Source organism: Sinocyclocheilus anshuiensis, unplaced genomic scaffold (genome assembly GCF_001515605.1).
Source record: "Sinocyclocheilus anshuiensis isolate Anshui unplaced genomic scaffold, SAMN03320099.WGS_v1.1 scaffold67, whole genome shotgun sequence".
Taxonomy (NCBI): domain Eukaryota; kingdom Metazoa; phylum Chordata; class Actinopteri; order Cypriniformes; family Cyprinidae; genus Sinocyclocheilus; species Sinocyclocheilus anshuiensis.
In genome coordinates, this window is record NW_015552546.1 from 33,855 (window position 1) to 53,821 (window position 19,967).

General features: G+C 36.0%; 1 protein-coding gene across 1 annotated transcript in view; it reads left to right on the plus strand.

Moving 5' to 3' along the window:
* Positions 1 to 6,974: 6,974 nt before the first annotated feature.
* LOC107664194 (carbohydrate sulfotransferase 11-like) overlaps positions 6,975 to 19,967 on the plus strand; it is a 17,619-nt gene continuing 4,626 nt past the window's right edge. The window contains exon 1 of the mRNA XM_016454685.1: positions 6,975 to 7,444. Within this exon, the coding sequence (XP_016310171.1) occupies positions 7,351 to 7,444 (94 nt within the window). The 5' untranslated portion in view covers positions 6,975 to 7,350. The remainder of the gene's footprint in view (positions 7,445 to 19,967) is intronic.

The following is a 19,967-nucleotide window of genomic DNA, read 5'->3' on the forward strand; positions in this document are numbered from 1 at the left end:
AATATTCTTATTAACTCGCCAAAGTATTTAAAGTGAGAAGAGTACATAAAAAGCATGCATTTTAAGGTTAGACTTTAAATTTTCATGTTAAATCCACTATTGTATTGTATATAAATGTTCTACAGTCTATACACTGTATTAAGTCCAATTGCATAAGAAATAACTGCAATTAAATTACAGAAAAAATAAGAGTAATCCCTTACTTTACCTTTTCAAGGGAAAAGTAATTAAATTACAGTAACTAATTACTTAGTAACTAATTACACCCAACACTGTTGTTCACATTAATCTCAGAACTCAATGTCCCGGGGCTGTGTGTAAAATCACAGAAGGAAACGCACAACTGAGGAATACTGTAAATGGAATTTATATTTCTGAAGAACTTAATGAGGTGTGCTTAATTTGCACACTTCAGTTTTCCAATCTAAATATAACAATGATCTAAATGTTTTTTTTTTGTTTTTTTTTAAGTGTTAAAATTCTTTCCGTATCCTCAGAATAATTTCCTCTTCTCATACCCCTGGTTACACAGTAGCACGTGACTGTAGTGCCACCTGCTGACTGAGCCTCCACTCTGAGCCTGTTTACCTGACAAATTTGGCCTGAGCTTGCTTCCTTTCGTTCTTCTCATCTCCTGTTCGAGCCATCATATTCACAGCTCACTCTCACAGGTAAGACCTTATGAACTCAAAATGTTTATCTGTGCTAAACTGTAGAACTGCCGACCTGAATTCAGAATGATCACACAAATGATTGATCCTAGTGTGACATTTATTCTAGATGTGCAAGATTATAGATACTGTCGTAACTTAGTTTAATTTATTTACTGTAACATATGACCTTATAAAAGTCTGGCTGATCTGGACATTTCAGCCTGTGTGTACAAAACACACAGGAAAAATCAAACACTAAGAGGATATAATGCCTTTTGAAATCCTTATGTCATTATTGATTGCATTTAAGAACTGCAGTTCAGTTCTGATGATCAAAAAATCTCTCATATACCATCTCTCTCACCTATCAAGCTCTACTCACCCCGCTGTCTTCTCTTTTTCTGAACCATCTGGCACCTCTCATTTCTTCACGCTTGACCAGTCTGTCACCTTCTCATAGGAAAAGAAGGTTTCCTAATGCATCTGAATAATGGGATGCATATATCATGAGGAATTTTAACTTGTGTATGAAATGTTTAAGCTTCTGAATCAAGAGCAATGTTTAAAGCAAGACCAGGGGGAGGCTGAGAGGAAGAACGCCAACACTGTTTGTTTTCACAGTCCAGTGCCACTGTGATGAACAGAACTTAATTAAAGTTCACATCAGCTTTGGAATTGTATCAGAGCTCTTGGGGTCCTCTCATCTACTTTTTTTTTTCTGAAGTGAACCAGGGCTTATAAAAATGTGCATGTAAAATAATGTATTTATTGTTTACTAAAATATATTTATTATTTTTAATACTTTATTTAGAATTTATTTAATTATTTTTAAATATTAATTTATTTTAATTATAGTAATTAAGTTTCAATTAATAAATGAAGACTTTTATTCAGCCACGATGCATTAAATTAATCAAAAGTGACAGAAAAGACGTTTATAATGTTACAAAATATTTGTATTTTTAATAAGCTGTTTCTTTTCATCAAAGAATTAAAGGAGATTAATGGCTGCTGAAAATTCAGCTTTGCAATTATAGGAATAAATAAACATTTTAAATATAATAAAATAGAAATCAGTTATTTTACATTCAATATTTTTAATACCTTTACTATATTTTTGATTTTTAATCTAAATGACTAAATGATTTTTAATTTAAATGAGCCTTGACAAGCATAAAATATTTCTTTAAAAACATAAACATTTTTTACCAATGCCAAACTTTTGAATAGTAGTGTACGGTTTAATCTACTTCCGCACAACCTTGCTTACCTAATATTATATGTTACAAATTTCATAAACTCATGTTTACCTAATAGTTGGCATTTTCTTATATACTTGAATCAGACATTGTGTCGTTGGGCCTGAGGTGGTATTAAAACTCTTTATGCAGAAGAGCTCAGTGCACATGCTGGAATAAATGAATTTATCATTTTTAAATAAAGCAAGTAAAATTGCAACTCTGTGAATGTATTAACAGGAATGAGGTCTCATCTGACTCTCTTTTTTACGTAACGATTTCACTGACTAATTAAGTGATGAATTATGGATCAGTGGTGTCAGTCCTATTCTGTAAATGCCTCACAAAGCAAATGTGTTTAAAATTTCAGAATGGAAAATCACTAATGGAAAAGATGTATAAAGGAGAGAAAACTGAGTAATATTTTGACTTTGTAGTTCACATTTATTTATTTATTTTTTATTTGACTTCATATGAACCAGTTAATTGTGTATAATTTTTTGTCCTTTACAAGAGGAGAGAATCTTTAGGAGGTGGAGGAGCTGTTGTTTGCACCCATATTTTATGTTAATTGCATTTCCATTTTTATTTAATTTGTTAAAAATATATATATATAGTATAGAAATGCGTGATTTGTAATGTAACACCTCTCAGATCGTAATACAAAAAGCTCACCATCTGACCTGTCCATCTCCTTATCCAACAATTCAGAGAATATTAATATATTTTGTTACATTATTGACCTTGAATTTGGTTTGTAAGATAAATGACTTTATCATATGAGAGTATCATGTTAAAATTGCTCTGATATCTGTTGATCTGGTCAGATAACCATGAAGTCATTGACCCATCCTGCTGCTTTTAATAGATAGATTTAAAAAAAAAAAGAGAGAGCTAAATGACGGACTTTCATAAGCCCCCGGACAGAGGTCAGCAGAGATCAGATGGTCATGAAATGTGTCTTGTTTCGACAGCCTGAATAAAAAAGGTTTTTTGAGAGCAACTCTGGCTGATCTCAGTGGAAGCACGTTCATGCTGACTCACAGAGACACTGAGCCGTCTGCCAAAACAAGTACGACAAAGGCCAGAGAAAACATAACATTAAAGAGCTATAGTTCTAATGCAGAGGGAGGCTGGACTGATTATTTGCTCAGTGATATCTTCAAAGATGTGACTTTAACTTCTTTTTTTTTTTTTAAGTTTCATCTAAAAAATGTAAACATTTGAATTAATTATTTTGGTTTATTGATGTTTTAAGCTTTAAAGTTGCATGAAGTCTTTTTGTGTATGTTATGACTAGTTTTTGATTCATTCAGTAAAATTCAATCAATAATTAAAGGAAAAGTGTCTAATAATTGAGGGTTGCAGAGATATGCTTGTAAAAAAGAAATGTATGTAATGTGCACTTGTAGTGTACTTCAACAAGTAGATTTTGTCTTTTTTTTTTTTTTTACTATTTGCTGAAAATATAATATTAATGACATAAAAATGCACTTTCTGATCATGTCAAATCTTCTGATATCTGTTGATCTGGTCAGATAACCATGAAGTCATTGACCCATCCTGCTGCTTTTAATAGATAGATTTTTAAAAAAAAGAGAGAGCTAAATGACGGACTTTCATAAGCCCCCGGACAGAGGTCAGCAGAGATCAGATGGTCATGAAATGTGTCTTGTTTCGACAGCCTGAATAAAAAAGGTTTTTTGAGAGCAACTCTGGCTGATCTCAGTGGAAGCACGTTCATGCTGACTCACAGAGACACTGAGCTGTCTGCCAAAACAAGTACAACAAAGGCCAGAGAAAACATAACATTAAAGAGCTATAGTTCTAATGCAGAGGGAGGCTGGACTGATTATTTGCTCAGTGATATCTTCAAAGATGTGACTTTAACTTCTTTTTTTTTTTTTAAGTTTCATCTAAAAAATGTAAACATTTGAATTAATTATTTTGGTTTATTGATGTTTTAAGCTTTAAAGTTGCATGAAGTCTTTTTGTGTATGTTATGACTAGTTTTTGATTCATTCAGTAAAATTCAATCAATAATTAAAGGAAAAGTGTCTAATAATTGAGGGTTGCAGAGATATGCTTGTAAAAAAGAAATGTATGTAATGTGCACTTGTAGTGTACTTCAACAAGTAGATTTTGTCTTTTTTTTTTTTTTTACTATTTGCTGAAAATATAATATTAATGACATAAAAATGCACTTTCTGATCATGTCAAATCAAATGTTCTACAAGTTCATTTTAAACACTATGTTTGAATAATCTTTTGTTGTGCATTATAAAAATACACATTTTAATGTGTTGACTTACATACTAAAGCACATGTAAAGTACTTGTTATCTGATATTACATTTAAAGTAAATACATTTTAAATGTACTATATTGCAACGATGTCAATAGAACGTTTTACATTTCAATAGAATACATTAAAACATATTTTAGTTACCATAAATGCTTGTCGGTACATTTGGCAGTACTCTTTACTCATATTTCAAAGACAAGCATAGATAACTATGAAATAAGTATATATATAAAAATAAAAAATAAAGAATACTTAAGTTTAACTAATTGCATTTACTATAAGTTTAAACTATAATACATTTTCATTTTAATCACAAGTAACATGTTAAGTGACATAGCAATGCCAAGATAAGGGGTTATGAACTGATGAAGTGTATACCTGGAATGCAGTGTAAGTTACTCTGCATAAAAAGCATCTGCCAAATGCATAAATGTAGAGTACATTTATGTAAAATGTCTAAATGTGTCTATAGGCCTATCCACAAAGTATCATGATAAACTCAGAGCAACAGATACTACAGCAGTGGATCACTCAATCCCACAGGAAAGATACGGCCAGGCTACATATCAAACATTTTTCACTTCAAACACCCCTATGAAGTGTCTTAATGTCACTCAATAAAGCAGTAACTGAATCCTGTGAACTTTAACACACACACACACCTGGTTCTTTCTCGCTTTCAGACACTGATTGATCTCCAAGGATCTGCTCAGAGAGATAAAATGAGGAAAAATATGATTTACCATCTACCATTAAACCCATAAGAAGGAAGCACAACCTCGCTATGAGTTCTGGTTCTTCTGTATCTAACCAGTACTAATGTAAATCAGCTTGACCTTCTGGATTGCAGGAAATTTTTTTGAGCATTAAGCAAGTATCTTGGTCTGAATCCGAATCCGAATATCTGTAATTTGTTGATGTGCTTTCGGTGCACCTCTGTGGCCAAGCAAAATACATTAGATGCATATGTTCCATGTAGCACACTTATTGATGCATTAGTCAATGGCCATCTGTTCATATAGTGGCTGACCTGTTTAATTCCTATCCATGTGGCCTTTCAATACATATGTATGTCTGTAACTATCATTGAAACTAATATGGCATCTCCATGTATCTCCATATTTCAGCACTTCAGAATTTTAGAGAGAAATCTGTTTTCACGAGTAATTATTATATATCAGCTATTATATATTATTGTCCTTGAATTTGGCTGAATGTAAGTCTTTTATAAATATATTATATTTTGCATGTACTGTATATAAATAGCGAAACCACATTTCCTCTGGGTCTGGGTCATTTTGACTCTGAATCAACATGAACCAGGCCAGTTGTTATTGGACTTTGACTCTGACCTGAAACAACATGACCCGTTCCTATAGGGCTTATCACTATGACTTCCATAGTTTAAAACCTGCCTCCCATTTACATTGAAGTCTTGATCTAATACAGGAAACTTGTAGCAGCCTAGCAGTTCTGCATCCACTGTTTATTTACTTAACAGTAAATTATATTATATGCAGGCATGCTTTTCTTTGTGAGTTGAACAGAAGGTGTGGCTGGATGACAGTGATAACTTATCATAGAAACAATGCTGACTGTACAGTTTTCAGTATTGGGAGCTGTGCTTAGGCTGTACAAGGCCAATTCACCACAACCTCAAGAGAATTCACACTCACCACTTTTCTGTAGACCTCAAATGAACCTAAAACATGATATCCTTCAGTTTAGAGCAAGCATGCACAAGTGTTAAAATATAATATTACATCGACTCAAGAAGTTTAGATACGTTTTTTTATTGTCCCTCCCAAAGTTATTAGTTCAAAATTCATCCACAATTTTGAATTAGCCTACATTAGTAATGTAAACATAAAGTATATTAGGTAACACTTTACTTGAAGGGGTGTGCATAAGACTGACATGACACCTTCATAATCATAACATGACACATGTCATGAATATTAAGGTTTTTTTATGCATGTTTATGACAACTGTCATTAAGTGTCATTCGCTCAGTTATGTCATTTTTAATGCAAATATGACATTATTTGACCTAACCCTACCCCTACCCTTACCCCTAACCATAGCCCATAACAAAGACATCTCAAACAATGTCATCTTTGCATTAAAAATTACATAACTGAGCGAATGACACTTAATGACAGTTGTCATAAACATGCATAAAAAACCTTCATATTCATGACATGTGTCATGTCATGATTATGAAGGTGTCATATCAGTCTTATGCACACCCCTTCAAGTAAAGTGTAACCGTATATTATGTAAATGCATTAATAGGCTTAAAATGCAACACTCAAATGTATGCAGTATACAGCATTTGTCTCATTATTTATGAAAGAGCTCTTGAAGTTTGAAGATTCCTGGTTTAGAGACGAGTGAAGCAGTCAGTCAGAATGTTCCTGTATTTTCCACCAGATGTCACTAAACACAATATTTATACAAAAATCACTTCTGAAACATATATAGTATTGTATAGTATAGGATTAGACGTTTATAAAAGTGTTTGTGAAATTTTAAAAAGAAAAATAGCCTATATGAGATATTCCTTATTTAAAGACATGAAAGCGAATTATTAATGTACTTTAAGTCTGTTTAAGTCTCTTTACTTTTATTCGGTAACATTAGAAAACGCTCGAGTTTTACGTTCGCACTCGAGTGTTCCAGTTGTTGCGTCACATCCAGGGGCCCCTGGGCACTCGGCTAGATGCTGGTGGGCGTGACGTCATGCACGAAAGTTTGATACAATGCCCTCCATGTTTAGGGGAAGTTGAGTGCTCAACTGACAACAGTAACATGTGACGTATCGAAGATATGTAGGTGATCAATGGGATTTTTGCTTAATTGACGCGACCGCTTGGAAAGCGAAGGCTCGCTCAAACAGAGTTGGACCTGTGAAGTGTTTTGGGTGAATGGTTCGTGTAACACCCAACTATAAAGCCATCTGTTCTCGGGTAGACAAGCGGGCTGCTTTGGGTAAAGCGTGTATCGGAATTAGTTTACACCAAGCTGTTTTTTGGACTTTTTGTGTTTCTTTGTAAAATGAGGAACCCGTTGGACAGACGCTTTTAGGATTGTTCTTCGGAGACAACAGCCCTTCTCGGCGAGAGTCAGGCATCGTCCGTTAGAGGAGTATCAGAATGAGAAAGCCCAAAGTGGGTCGGATGTTTCTGGCGACATGCGTCGGATCGTTTTTCATTCTTATATTATACTTCCAGAACATCTCAAGATCAGGTGAGTCTTACTAATAAAGTAGCGATGTATGATTCGTGAAGGATTTGTTCTTTTGAGTCGGATCTTTTAAATGAACTGGATCTTTTGCGCAAATTGGACCGAATCTGCGGTTCTGAAATCACGCTCACTGAACCAACAACCCGTTCCATTCTGACATGTTCGATTCGTATGATCAATGTCAATTGTTTTGCTCATTAGCTTGTATAACAGTTTTGTCAACACACACATAATAGTTTCGTTTTAGATGTGTAGAAATGTTTTTACTGGAGACATTCATTTTAGTAGCCTACTGTTCACTGTAAATGCTAAATGTATTTCAACCGTTCAGCATTAAACGTTGTTTCAACGTTAAAACAAGAACCGACCTTATTTCAACTATATTTCAATGTTGAAGGTCAGTCATATGCCGGCTGGGTATGTTGTTATATCTGGGTCCAGTCAACGAATGAACTGGATACATTACAATAAAAGTTAATAGAAAAGCTTAGGTTGATAAAATAATCATATGTTTATGTTTATATGTAGCCTACATGTGTTTTTTGTTTGTTTTTTTTGGAGTATTGTAATATGCAACATCCAACCCGATCGAATGAGAAAACGTAACTATATGACAAGGAGGCGAACAACCATACACATCATACAAATTAGTCACTAATTTGCTAAAATAGTTACAAATTGCCATAAGATTGTGTTGGCCACATCCATGTATCTACTGAAATTAAGTTTGGGCTGTGAGCTCAGAGCATATTCAGCTGTAAACTTATTGGTGTACAGCTAATTCTTTTAATCGGTGGAAAAAGGAAGTTAGATAACATGTTTCACCAGCCAAATGTAGGTTACAAATCAGACTTCTTGCAACAGGTCATGACCACATCCTAAATTCGTTCTTGGATTGATGACATTCACTTTTTTAAGCGTTAACTGTGGGCAATGATGATGCAAGTGCATTTTATCCCATAGCTCCTCCCAGGTCTGGACATCCTAAAAGTCTTGGGTCATTGACATCAAGGAATGGTTGTGCTATTTTGCTTTTGTCTGTTAAAGTATCTAAATGTCATGTACATTAAATGGTGTGATGGTTAATAATCTCGGTTGATAGCCGAAAGGTTGTTGGTTTTAATCCCAAACAGGCCGATCCATTAACCATTCTATAACCTAAGTTTTCCCATTTTTCACTGGTTAACAATTACTGTTCTAACCTGTGTTGAAAGACTTAAAATGACCTCTTACCCTGTGAGATCTTTGGCCTTGTTTGCACCTGGTTTTAAGATGCGTTTTCAGTGGTCTGATCACATTATGAGCTGAGACGCATTACCGATTACACCTGGTCTTAGCATGCATTTTTAAATGCATTTCATTTCAGTTCAGATTTCCTCACATCTTATTTTGGCACACTTGCCAGTCATGAATCATGACTATGACCAATCATGAATATGATGACTGAAGCCATTACGCTGTTTATGAGCGAGCAGGAAATGGAAGCAAATGGAAAGGATATTAATGGTAACAGCAATTTCAATCGATTGTTTTGGTGTGCTTACTCAAAGCATGTCCCATAATGCTCACATTTTAGGTATACACTACAAAAGATCAAATGCTTTTTTGACTACCTCTGGAAGTGAAAATGGACAAGCTCAAAACATTTATGCCTGTATTTAACGTTGTCCACTTGTGGTCGATGAAAAGCATCTTGATACCAGGTGTAAACAAAGCCTGAAGCAATGACTGTCAGATTGAAATCCCCTGAAAAGCCCAGCGAGCACCTTGATGTCAAATATTAGTCAAGACATGATCAAGACAACATCATTTTACATTTCCAGTGGTAATTGGGTGAAAATAGAAAGTTAATCCCACACGTAGACTGTTTGATGTTCAATTTACATCAAATCAATGTCATATCAAGTTTCTGACGTCAGTTTGATTTGCGTATTTGATCGTTTTTTGACGTCAAACTAGGCCTGGGCGATGAAAGGGTATCGATATGTATCGACGGTACACCTTCTTCGATAATGATATAAAAAATTTTCGATATAGTGCACGATATAGGCACGTGCTATGAGTGACGAAGACAGCACACACGAACATAAGCACTGTGCCTGCCTGTGATGAGGAGATTGAAAAATAAAAAAGAATATTAGTCGAATTTAAAATAAACATTTGCATTTGAATGCAAAATAGTACAGTCAAATGTTAGGTGTGCGTCAGGGAGCACGAGATGCGGTGATGATGATGTAAGTGACGTTGTAGTTTAATGTTTTGTTAGTCTAGCCCACGAGACTCGCAGTTGCTACGTCATTCATTCAAAATATTAGAGAAATATAGTAGCTCAATGCGTAGAAGATCTTGATTAGGTTAAAACCGAAACCAAGCCATTCACACAGAATGCATATTCAGCGCATTTTCTAGACGGACGAATATGACTACTGCACTCGCGACACACAAGAGATGTATAGAAAGCCATGCAAGGTTAAAACAGTTTAAACTTTTAGAAAACAGGTCACGAATTTGTGGAGGTTTATTCCTTTTCACTGCGTCTCATATGTTTTTAAAGGCAATATGTGTGATGGGCGATTTAGCTCTTTGTATTAAGCAATGCATAAATACGTGATGCTGTTTTGTTCATAATTGTTTATGCAATTTACGAAATTATATTTGATTTATGAGTTAATTTAGACATAATGCATGTTTTTTATATATATTATAAACAGTTATCTCCTTGCATTGACAATTTAATGTGCTGCATTATTTTGCTCATTGCACCCTCCTGTGGCCTCGGGAAACAAGCCAAAAGTTTAACCTATTTAATCTGCATATAAAACATTAGAAATTAGATATTTGTTTGATTTTTATTTTGTGTTTGACTGTTAAAACAAATATTTGTTGTTTGTCTCAATAAATTGAGTTACTTTAAAAATGCAGTGGTTAAATGTAAACATCTTGCTATTGCTCTTTGTTTTAAAAAAGTTTATAAAAAATTTCAATAATTATCGATATCGAACGATATGAAACATTATATCGTTGCTACATTTTTTAGCTATATCGCCCAGCCCTACGTCAATTGCCAATGGCAATGATTTAGTGCATTGTCATCACTTCCAACTGACAATCTTAGGTAGTTAAAGTTTAGATAACACAGACATGCATGCCACATTAAAGCAGTTCCTCTGACATACTAAAAAGGACATCAAACTGTCTTTAGAGTGCACAAGTGTAGACTTCAGCCTGTTTAGAACAGCGAACAAAAAACGGCTGTTGAAACCCGCTGGAAACAAAGCAGACAGAGAGAAAAACTGCCCCTGGAATGTTTGGAAAGCCCCCACTGGGAGACTCTGGGGCATTCCAAAACCTTTTAAACCTTTCCCATGATGCCTCGGAGAGGAACGGATCACCTTGAAGAAGGATAGTGTGAGATTAGAGAAGAAGGGGGAATTAAAGGTCAGTGGCTTTGACTGTCCCCAGAGTTTTGGGAAAGGCTTCATATGACCATGTGAGATTTTTCAACCAGAGATTAATTAGATTCATGACAGTTTACGGAGGTAAACCTGTGCTGTGACTGTAATTTATGAGTATGGAAACCACTTGGACAAGATCAGAAGCAGCATGGTGTAGTGAAGTATGTAACCACAAAAGATATGTAGATTATGGTTAGTTTCCTGTGAATTATAGAGAGACTATGAACAAATAGAGATAACCTGGTAGTAATAGCTAATGTTTATTCTTGTTTTTTCATGTTGTAAACAAAACCTCAGTTCTTTCTCTTCGCCCAGGAGACCTCAACGAGAGCCAAGTTCAGAGTCTTTTGGTGAAAATTTTATTATACAGCCAAGATTGCAAAGCTGGCGTCAATGTACTGTAGGAAGGCTTTTCCCCCCCAAATTAAAAGAATAATCCACTTCCCCTGACTAGACTTGGGCCCCATTGAACTGTTCTTGTCTAGGCTTGTTAGTAAGGAGTATAACAGCTTTATGGTACATGCTGCTCAATAATAGTTCAGGATCTGACCCTAGAATGTCCTCCTGCCAGAGGCAAATAGCTCATCTATGGTAAAAGAACATCATGTGATCCTTCATTTGTCTTTCCTTAACAGGTGTTTGTAGATCACACCTGCATTTTTGAAGACACTGCTCTCGGTGGGCCTCATTCACAAATAATTGCATACAAATTAGGTGCTCAAAGAAAATTTTCACTGGATTCACGTTTATACACATACAATTGTTCTTAAGGGGACAGTTCACACAAAAATGAAATGTTTGTCATCATTCACCCTTCACTTGTTCCAAACTTGTACAAGTTTCTTTCTTCAGGAGATATTTTGAAGAATGTGGGTAACCAAACAGTTGATGCCATTGACTTCCATAGTGTTTTTTTTTTCTCCCATAGCATAGAAACGACTACCGTCAACTGTTTGGTTATCAGTATACTTCAAAATAATTTATTTTGTGTTCAACAGAAGAAAGAAACTCATACAGGTTTAGAACAACTATGAGTAAATGATGACAAAATGTTCATTTTCAGGTGAAATATTCCATTAATCTTATTCTAATATTGATGAATCAAGGCAAGTCATTCTAAACTGGGAAGCCTTTATATAGGCTTGAATGTGATTAAACTGATTGTAGGCTCACATTTTCATACTGTGCATTATTTGCTTAAAGCCTTTTTTTGGCTCATAGACAGTTATTTGCTGAGCCACACCCCTTCAATGGTCACAAGGTCACACTTCACAGGAAGTTTGGCTATGCTGTATACCATTGTGTCCTCTTTGCTTCTAAAAAGTGGTTCCAATAAAAAGAGCTGATACAAGTGATCTTAAAAGTAGTGCTCTCTAGGTGTCTTGGCCTAATACTTGCAGCAGCTATCAGTAATTACCTTAAAATGGCTTTTGTGTTTATGTATGTTTCTTCACAAAACCACTTGATAACCGTCCTCATGTGTTGGCGCATTTATCCTGTGATCAAGTTCGCAATAGGAAAGTTGTTTAATTATCAAATATTGAATTTCCCCTCATTCTTCTACTGATATGCTTCTTTTTACCTGAAGCCAACATCAAGAAAACTTGTCCAGCCAAAAGGCAACCAGTGAGGTACAACTAATGAAAGTTTAGTGGTTTGTCCATGAGAAACATATGGAGCTGCTTCCCTTTCTGTGCAGTAAGTGACTGTGAGTCAGAGCACAGATTGAATACTCAGCTGGACTGTGGGTGAGCTTTTGATAAAAGACCTTTTAACATTTCCAGTAAGTGAGGGTCATTTCTTTGACCTTGGCTCCATCACACCCACTGTGGGCAATTTGAAAGTAAGACGATGTCTCCGTCCTTTTAATTAAAGGTCCCATATTGTCAAAACTGAAATTTCCTGGCTTTTTTCATGATAACTGAGGTGTAGGTGCTATGTAACTACCATATACGTTTCAAAACAGTCAGTCCACAGTAAAATGCACACAACCTGCATAAAGTAGCTGCGATTTTTCACGAACCGTTGTGACTTCTGTAAAAAGTTGACATCAGAACTACACAGTCACCGCCTTCAGTCACCACCCCGAGCACCGCCCTCAGTCCCACTCTCCTTTTGCCAAACCCCCAGACAACATCTCGTCCATGCCATTGCTGAGCGACAACACGGAAACATGTCGAAAAGGTTCACTTTAACCACGAAACCAGATCGGCCGACCTGTAACGTTACACTCTCACTCAAAGGATGGACAATCTGACAGGATTGTTACTATGAGGTGGATCACATCTAACGTGTATAGTAAAGACAAACTCACCGTGTCTATCTAGTCATGATGAAGATGTATATTTAAAGTCCCAGAGTGGACTTCTTGTTCTCCTCTGATAATACCGTGTCTGCTGAATGTGCAGCAGTTTCGTTGCTTATCTGACCACCATCAGTTTCTGCTGTTCGTGTTTACAGAGGCAACATTGCTGACTTCGCCACACGTCATACTTCTTTTCGCTTGTTTAGTTTGACATAGACAGTCTGATTAATCTCAGTTGAGCATTATACTCAGCTCCCTCACAGTTCTTTCTGGTAAAACTGCATATTTAAGGGTAATTTTAAAGTAGTTTTAGGTATTCTTGATGTTGATTTTCACAATTGCTTATAGCAGCAACGAGATGGGAAATAGTCAACTAGTTGTCCGACAACTAATTATAGAGGGATACAGTGTTCATTTCTTCACGGATAATTTGTTACGAAGCATTTACACCGCATGGCTGTAAAACATGAGCTCACCCATTACCATCAAGCAAACGTCCAATGCTCATATGTGAGCCTGTTGGAAAAGTTTATGAAGTTCATTACTCCAGAGGCCTAGAAACAAAACTCTCTTTTATCCTTGAAAATTGCGGCACATTATGAATTAATTGAAGGTCAAATTGGATTTCAGATTTTTACTTTTTCCAGTAATGCAGACTAAATTGTTTCCTAAATTGTTTGTGAGACTTTTACACATTTTACACTCTAGTTGTAGTAAATTAAAATGATTATGCTCGCACAGGTTGGAGTCAGCCTTATCGATTTTGGGATAAACCACCTAGGACGCTACAATCTGAGAATTTAGACTTAAAACCTGCATTTAACAACCGATTTGAATGGATAGTTCAGCCAAAACTGAAAAGTCTGACATCTTTGGCCCTGTCCCAAATGGAACACTTCATGTGCACTTGCGGTCTTACGGATTTCCGTTAAGTCCACGAGACCGTAGGGTGTCCCATTCGTCATTTTAGCGTTCAGAAGGGTGCTCGCGAGCGCCCCCTTTGCGGCCATTATGCGCCCTCGATCCGCACTTCTGCTGAGCCCGCACTGGGGCGAACTCCGCAGCAGACTTCTACCCGGCAGTCAAAGCGGCATTACGTCACGAAAGTGCGGACTCGGAGGAAGACCGCGAGGGTTTAGAGTGCCATTTGGGACGGGGCCTTTTACTCATCCTCATGTTGTTTCTAAACCTTTATGACTTGGTTTCTTCTGCAAGAACACAAAAGAAGAAATTGTTTGTTTTGGACTCCGCTGGCTACGGGCGAAAATAATTTTTTTTTAAATATCTTTTGTGATCCGCAGAAGAAAGTAAGTCATTCAGGTTTGAAATGACATAAGGGTGAGTAAATGATGACAGAAGTTTAATTTTTCATTGATCTGTCCCTTTAATGTTTGATTTGAAAAGCATAGTTTTGATGCTCTCTTGCACAGATAAATAAACTTACAACAGTTTAAAATCCACTTTCTGACAGGATCCTTCAGGCATATGCGTTTGGTATAGCGTCATAAGCCATAGTTGGTTTGTCTAAGTATTACATTACCCATAAAATGACATAACTCTGGGAGTCGTTCTGCTCTACGGGGCCAAGTTTCCCAATAGACCTGTTTTATATTTTATGAGGAACTGCGCACAAGATGCTTTTGATTTAACATGCTGCCGGGGCATTGGTCATCCCGCCAGCCCTCCTGATCCTTCGCTCTTCCTTTCAGACAGCTGAGACTGGAGACGGATTTTAAGCCGTCAGAGATTTGGATAGAATAAACAAATCACACAAAGGACATGAACAGATTGTTTGATTGCCAAACACTGGCACTCGTTTGGATAGAAGGCAGTTTCTTGATGTAGAACAGCTTGAGGGACGCAAGTTTGCTGTGTCTTCTCTTTTGTTTTCTTAATTTGTTCACGCTTCAGGACTGGGAAAGAGAGAAGGGCATAATAAATAAGGGGAAATTTCCAGCCTAAAATGGAATTTTGGGATTTGGGATGAACAGTCATGGCTCTATGTTAGTCAGGGATAGAGTGACACCCTCACACTGAGGCTCTGAAGAGAAACAGAGAAGCACAGTCTTTCTTCACATTTCATATATATGCATCTCTTTCCGTCTTCTCAATTTCGTCTATAGTTATCAGAGTAAAGCTCATGCTATGAATGGAATACTGTACAGCAGGATGCGCTGGGCCACTTTGAGTGGACGTAACTTTATCCAAATCTCTGATTAAGCACATTCCTCACTTGGTAATGGATTTAGCTTTATGGCATATTAAGGCACACATTGGAGTTCTACTTCCTAGTGTGCTTGGGGCAGAGAGGAAAATGATTGCTTTAGTTAGAAAACTATTCCCCTCTGCCCTAAGAACACTTTATGGCAAGTAAAACTCCTTTTTACAGAAACAGGTCTCAGTAAGTATTCATTAGAATTTCAGCCTAAGCATTTTAATAATTTTGCACTGTAATTTGATCAAATCAGTAATTCTCAATCATGTTCGTTCTTGTTTCATAGCTTAACATTTCATTACTGCCTCAATTTTGCAGCTCCTAGAATTATGGCGTGCTTATGTATAGAACATCCTCCATAATTTAACATTAAAGGTTTGACAGAAATGAAAAGAAATTCTATGGTCTACATTATATATTATTCCTCATAATTTAAAAGTTTGGTGTCAGTATGATTTTTTTTTTTTATGAAAACTTTTATTCAGCAAGGATGCATTAAATTGATCTAGTGACCGTAAAAACTTTTACATTGTGGCAAAAATTCAGTTTCAAATAAATGCTTCATCAAAGTTCCTGAAATATATATCACAAAAATGTTAAGCAGCACAAAAGATTCCAATAATTTTAATAATAAGAAATGTTTCTTGAGCAGCAAATCAGAAAATTAGAATGATTTCTGAAGAATCATGTGACACTGAAGACTGGAGTAGTGGCTGCTGAAAATTCAATCTTGTCATTACAGGAAAGTGCGGACTCGGAGGAAGACCGCGAGGGTTTAGAGTGCCATTTGGGACGGGGCCTTTTACTCATCCTCATGTTGTTTCTAAACCTTTATGACTTGGTTTCTTCTGCAAGAACACAAAAGAAGAAATTGTTTGTTTTGGACTCCGCTGGCTACGGGCGAAAATAATTTTTTTTTAAATATCTTTTGTGATCCGCAGAAGAAAGTAAGTCATTCAGGTTTGAAATGACATAAGGGTGAGTAAATGATGACAGAAGTTTAATTTTTCATTGATCTGTCCCTTTAATGTTTGATTTGAAAAGCATAGTTTTGATGCTCTCTTGCACAGATAAATAAACTTACAACAGTTTAAAATCCACTTTCTGACAGGATCCTTCAGGCATATGCGTTTGGTATAGCGTCATAAGCCATAGTTGGTTTGTCTAAGTATTACATTACCCATAAAATGACATAACTCTGGGAGTCGTTCTGCTCTACGGGGCCAAGTTTCCCAATAGACCTGTTTTATATTTTATGAGGAACTGCGCACAAGATGCTTTTGATTTAACATGCTGCCGGGGCATTGGTCATCCCGCCAGCCCTCCTGATCCTTCGCTCTTCCTTAGAATGATTTCTGAAGAATCATGTGACACTGAAGACTGGAGTAGTGGCTGCTGAAAATTCAATCTTGTCATTACAGAAATACATTAAAATAAATATGTTGTTAATATATATAAAATAGAAATCAGTGAAAGTAAAAAAAAAACATTTTTTTTACTTTACATTGTAAAAAAGAAAAATACAATATTACTGTTATTACTGTATTTTTGATCAAATAAATGCAGCCTTGATGAGCATAAGAGACTTCTTTCAAAAAAATAAAAAATAAATAAAAAAAAAAATCTTAATGACCCCAAACTTTTTGAATAGTCATGGAAAAATTGTCAATGTCGAGCTACAATATTATACAAAAAACTCTTGTCATTGAGCCCTACAAGGTACAAAAGAGGACGTTGACAAACTAGAAGTTACAGTAAGTCAGTTTCATATTTTTCTGCGGTATCTTAGCCTGTGTCTTAATATACTACTGGAAATTGTGTTTAGCAATTTCTGGGAAAACATGCATGAGTCAAGACTTGTGGCAAATGGTTTTAATGCACATTTGCATGAACAAGAACAACTTGTGAAACGTTCTGATTTCATCATCAGACTAGTTTCACTTCTAATTCTGATGGGTTTCATGACACATTTATGATGCTTCCTGACATCACTCACAGCATCCAGGAAGCACGAGCTCTTATGTTTCCACTGTTGTTTCAACCAGAGTAACATGATCCTCAAAGTCATTTGAATGTGTTTCCATGTACTGCAGTCTAATTATATTTAGACTATAGGGGCGAGAGCACCAGCTGTGATGACAATTGAGAAGATAAATCATTTGATTTCGGGAGTAAAACAAAAACTCAAAAGTCACCGCACAGAACAAAAAACTCTCTCCACACGAGGCTGAGCAGAATTCGATTAGTAAGGGAGCAGTTGCAGCACTGCAGGAGGGCTTCCTGCCCATTACCTTGCGAACTTTTGATAAAAGCCTGCTGATTTGTGTTGTCCTCTATAAACCCTCACAGGCCAACATAAATGGCCACAAGCCTGTGTAGCATTCCAGCAAACAACCTTTGTTGTCGTCGCCTGGCCTTGGTTGACTTGTGGAACCTCACTCATAGTGCATACTAACAAGGTTAAAAAGAGACCTCATTGTTGCCCACCTTTGGAAGCCGTTAGTGCTTAGCTTAGGATTGTTTTGAGGAACTCATTTAGTATTTATTTGGGTGATACTGTGTTGTTTCTAAACTTCAATTTTGTCATTTTCTTCTAGCAATTCTTTATAAGTTACTATGTTCCTGTAAAAAAAAAAAAGTCACAAGAGGAAGTTAGCTTGCACGTCATTCTGTGGTTGTGAATCAGACAGCTCCTAACGGCCTCTTGCATACACTTTAAGACTTCCTTTAAAAAAAAAGATTCCCATCTGTTGATTATGATTAGGAGTATATTGTGAAAAGACATAATTTTGCGATGGCAGCTCTGATATGTTTGTACTTGACACAGACATCAGATTATGGTGTTTGGTAACACTAAATACTTCCTTTTTTATGACTTTGTACACTAACATTTAGCAACTGAATTATCTGTTGTGAGGAAACCGACTTCACTGGGTCATAAATATGAGTTTTTGCAACAAATAGGAGCATATTTTATCTCAAATATTTCACATTGAAACGTATGTGAGCAACACAGCTCAAGACTTTATGCTAACATAAACATTTTTTTTTCATCATTCACTGAGCAGGTCTAATGTATTGTCTGAAAGGCAGACGTTGTTGAATGGGTGCTAATCATCTGGCGAATTAAGCAATCATGAATATTAATTACGTTTTATGACTAGATGCTCCCGGAAGGTTACCAAGCAACATCTTCATATAAATATGAGTTTTTGCAAAAAATAGGAGCATATTTTATCTCAAATATTTCACATTGAAACGTATGTGAGCAACACAGCTCAAGACTTTATGCTAGCATAAACATTTTTTTTTCATCATTCACTGAGCAGGTCTAATGTATTGTCTGAAAGGCAGACGTTGTTGAATGGGTGCTAATCATCTGGCGAATTAAGCAATCATGAATATTAATTACGTTTTATGACTAGATGCTCCCGGAAGGTTACCAAGCAACATCTTCATGACTGAATTAATTAATATTCACATGCCTTAATTTTGCAGCTTATTTATAATACAGGGCTGACAAGTGAACTAGCCATTCAGATTCTACTAGTTGTTTAGAGTACTTGTTATGCTCTGGCTGTTTGTTTTTGAAAACTTGCACATCCTTAGTATAGACTTCATTGTGCAAAAGCATTTCACTTGCAAATGTTGCACTGTCACTCTTTACTGTAACTGTAATACAGTAATAAGCCCAAAAACAAAAGAAATATAAGCACATTTAGACTTAATTTTCACTGTAGAAGTTATTCATTTACATGTTGTGTTGGCTTATTTATAGTTTTATATTCATTTAATTTATCCATCTGTCCAGTTGAATAATGAGTGTATGTAAAGGCTGGGAAAGCCATCAGCGCCTGCTTTCATAGCAGAAATTTTGGTCTGTATATGTACTCAACCCCCTCCCAGTTTCCTTCTTTCTGCCCCTTCCATGTTATTTCATGTTCTTCTTCCCTTCCATTTTCAATTTGATCCTCATATAATTAATATTTTTCTACTAGGTCTTTTGACACTTTCCACAGATATGGTACAAATTGGTGTACCACTAATTCTTTTTTAAGCGTTTTTTTTACATTAGATATTGTTTATAAATGATCTGATTTTAGCATCATTTTTAAATTTAATTATGATGTTTTTTTTTTGTTTATTGATATAAAAAGACACAAAAAAAGTTCCCCCAAATCTTAAATGCTTTTAGTTTGTCCTTCTGAGATTGATGATCAGCGTTTTTGAGAGTTAAGCACCTCCTTTCACTGACCATTTACTGAAAAAGAACATTTTGGGTTTTTCTTTTTTAGAAGCTATTAACGGAAAGTGCCTTTTCTCTATTTGCCATGATTGTTACTCCTCCGCTCTCTCAGTGTCCAGACTTGCTAGCTTGCGCTCCCTTTCTGAGCATTTAAAGTATCCCTTTGACTTAGCTGGCACATGTGCAAAACCAATCACTTACGTTAGCAGCAAGGGCCCCAACACAGACTGAAGGAGTGTGTGTGTGTGTGTGTGTGTGTGTGTGCGTGTGCGTGTGCGTGTGCGTGTGCGTGTGTGTGTGTGTAA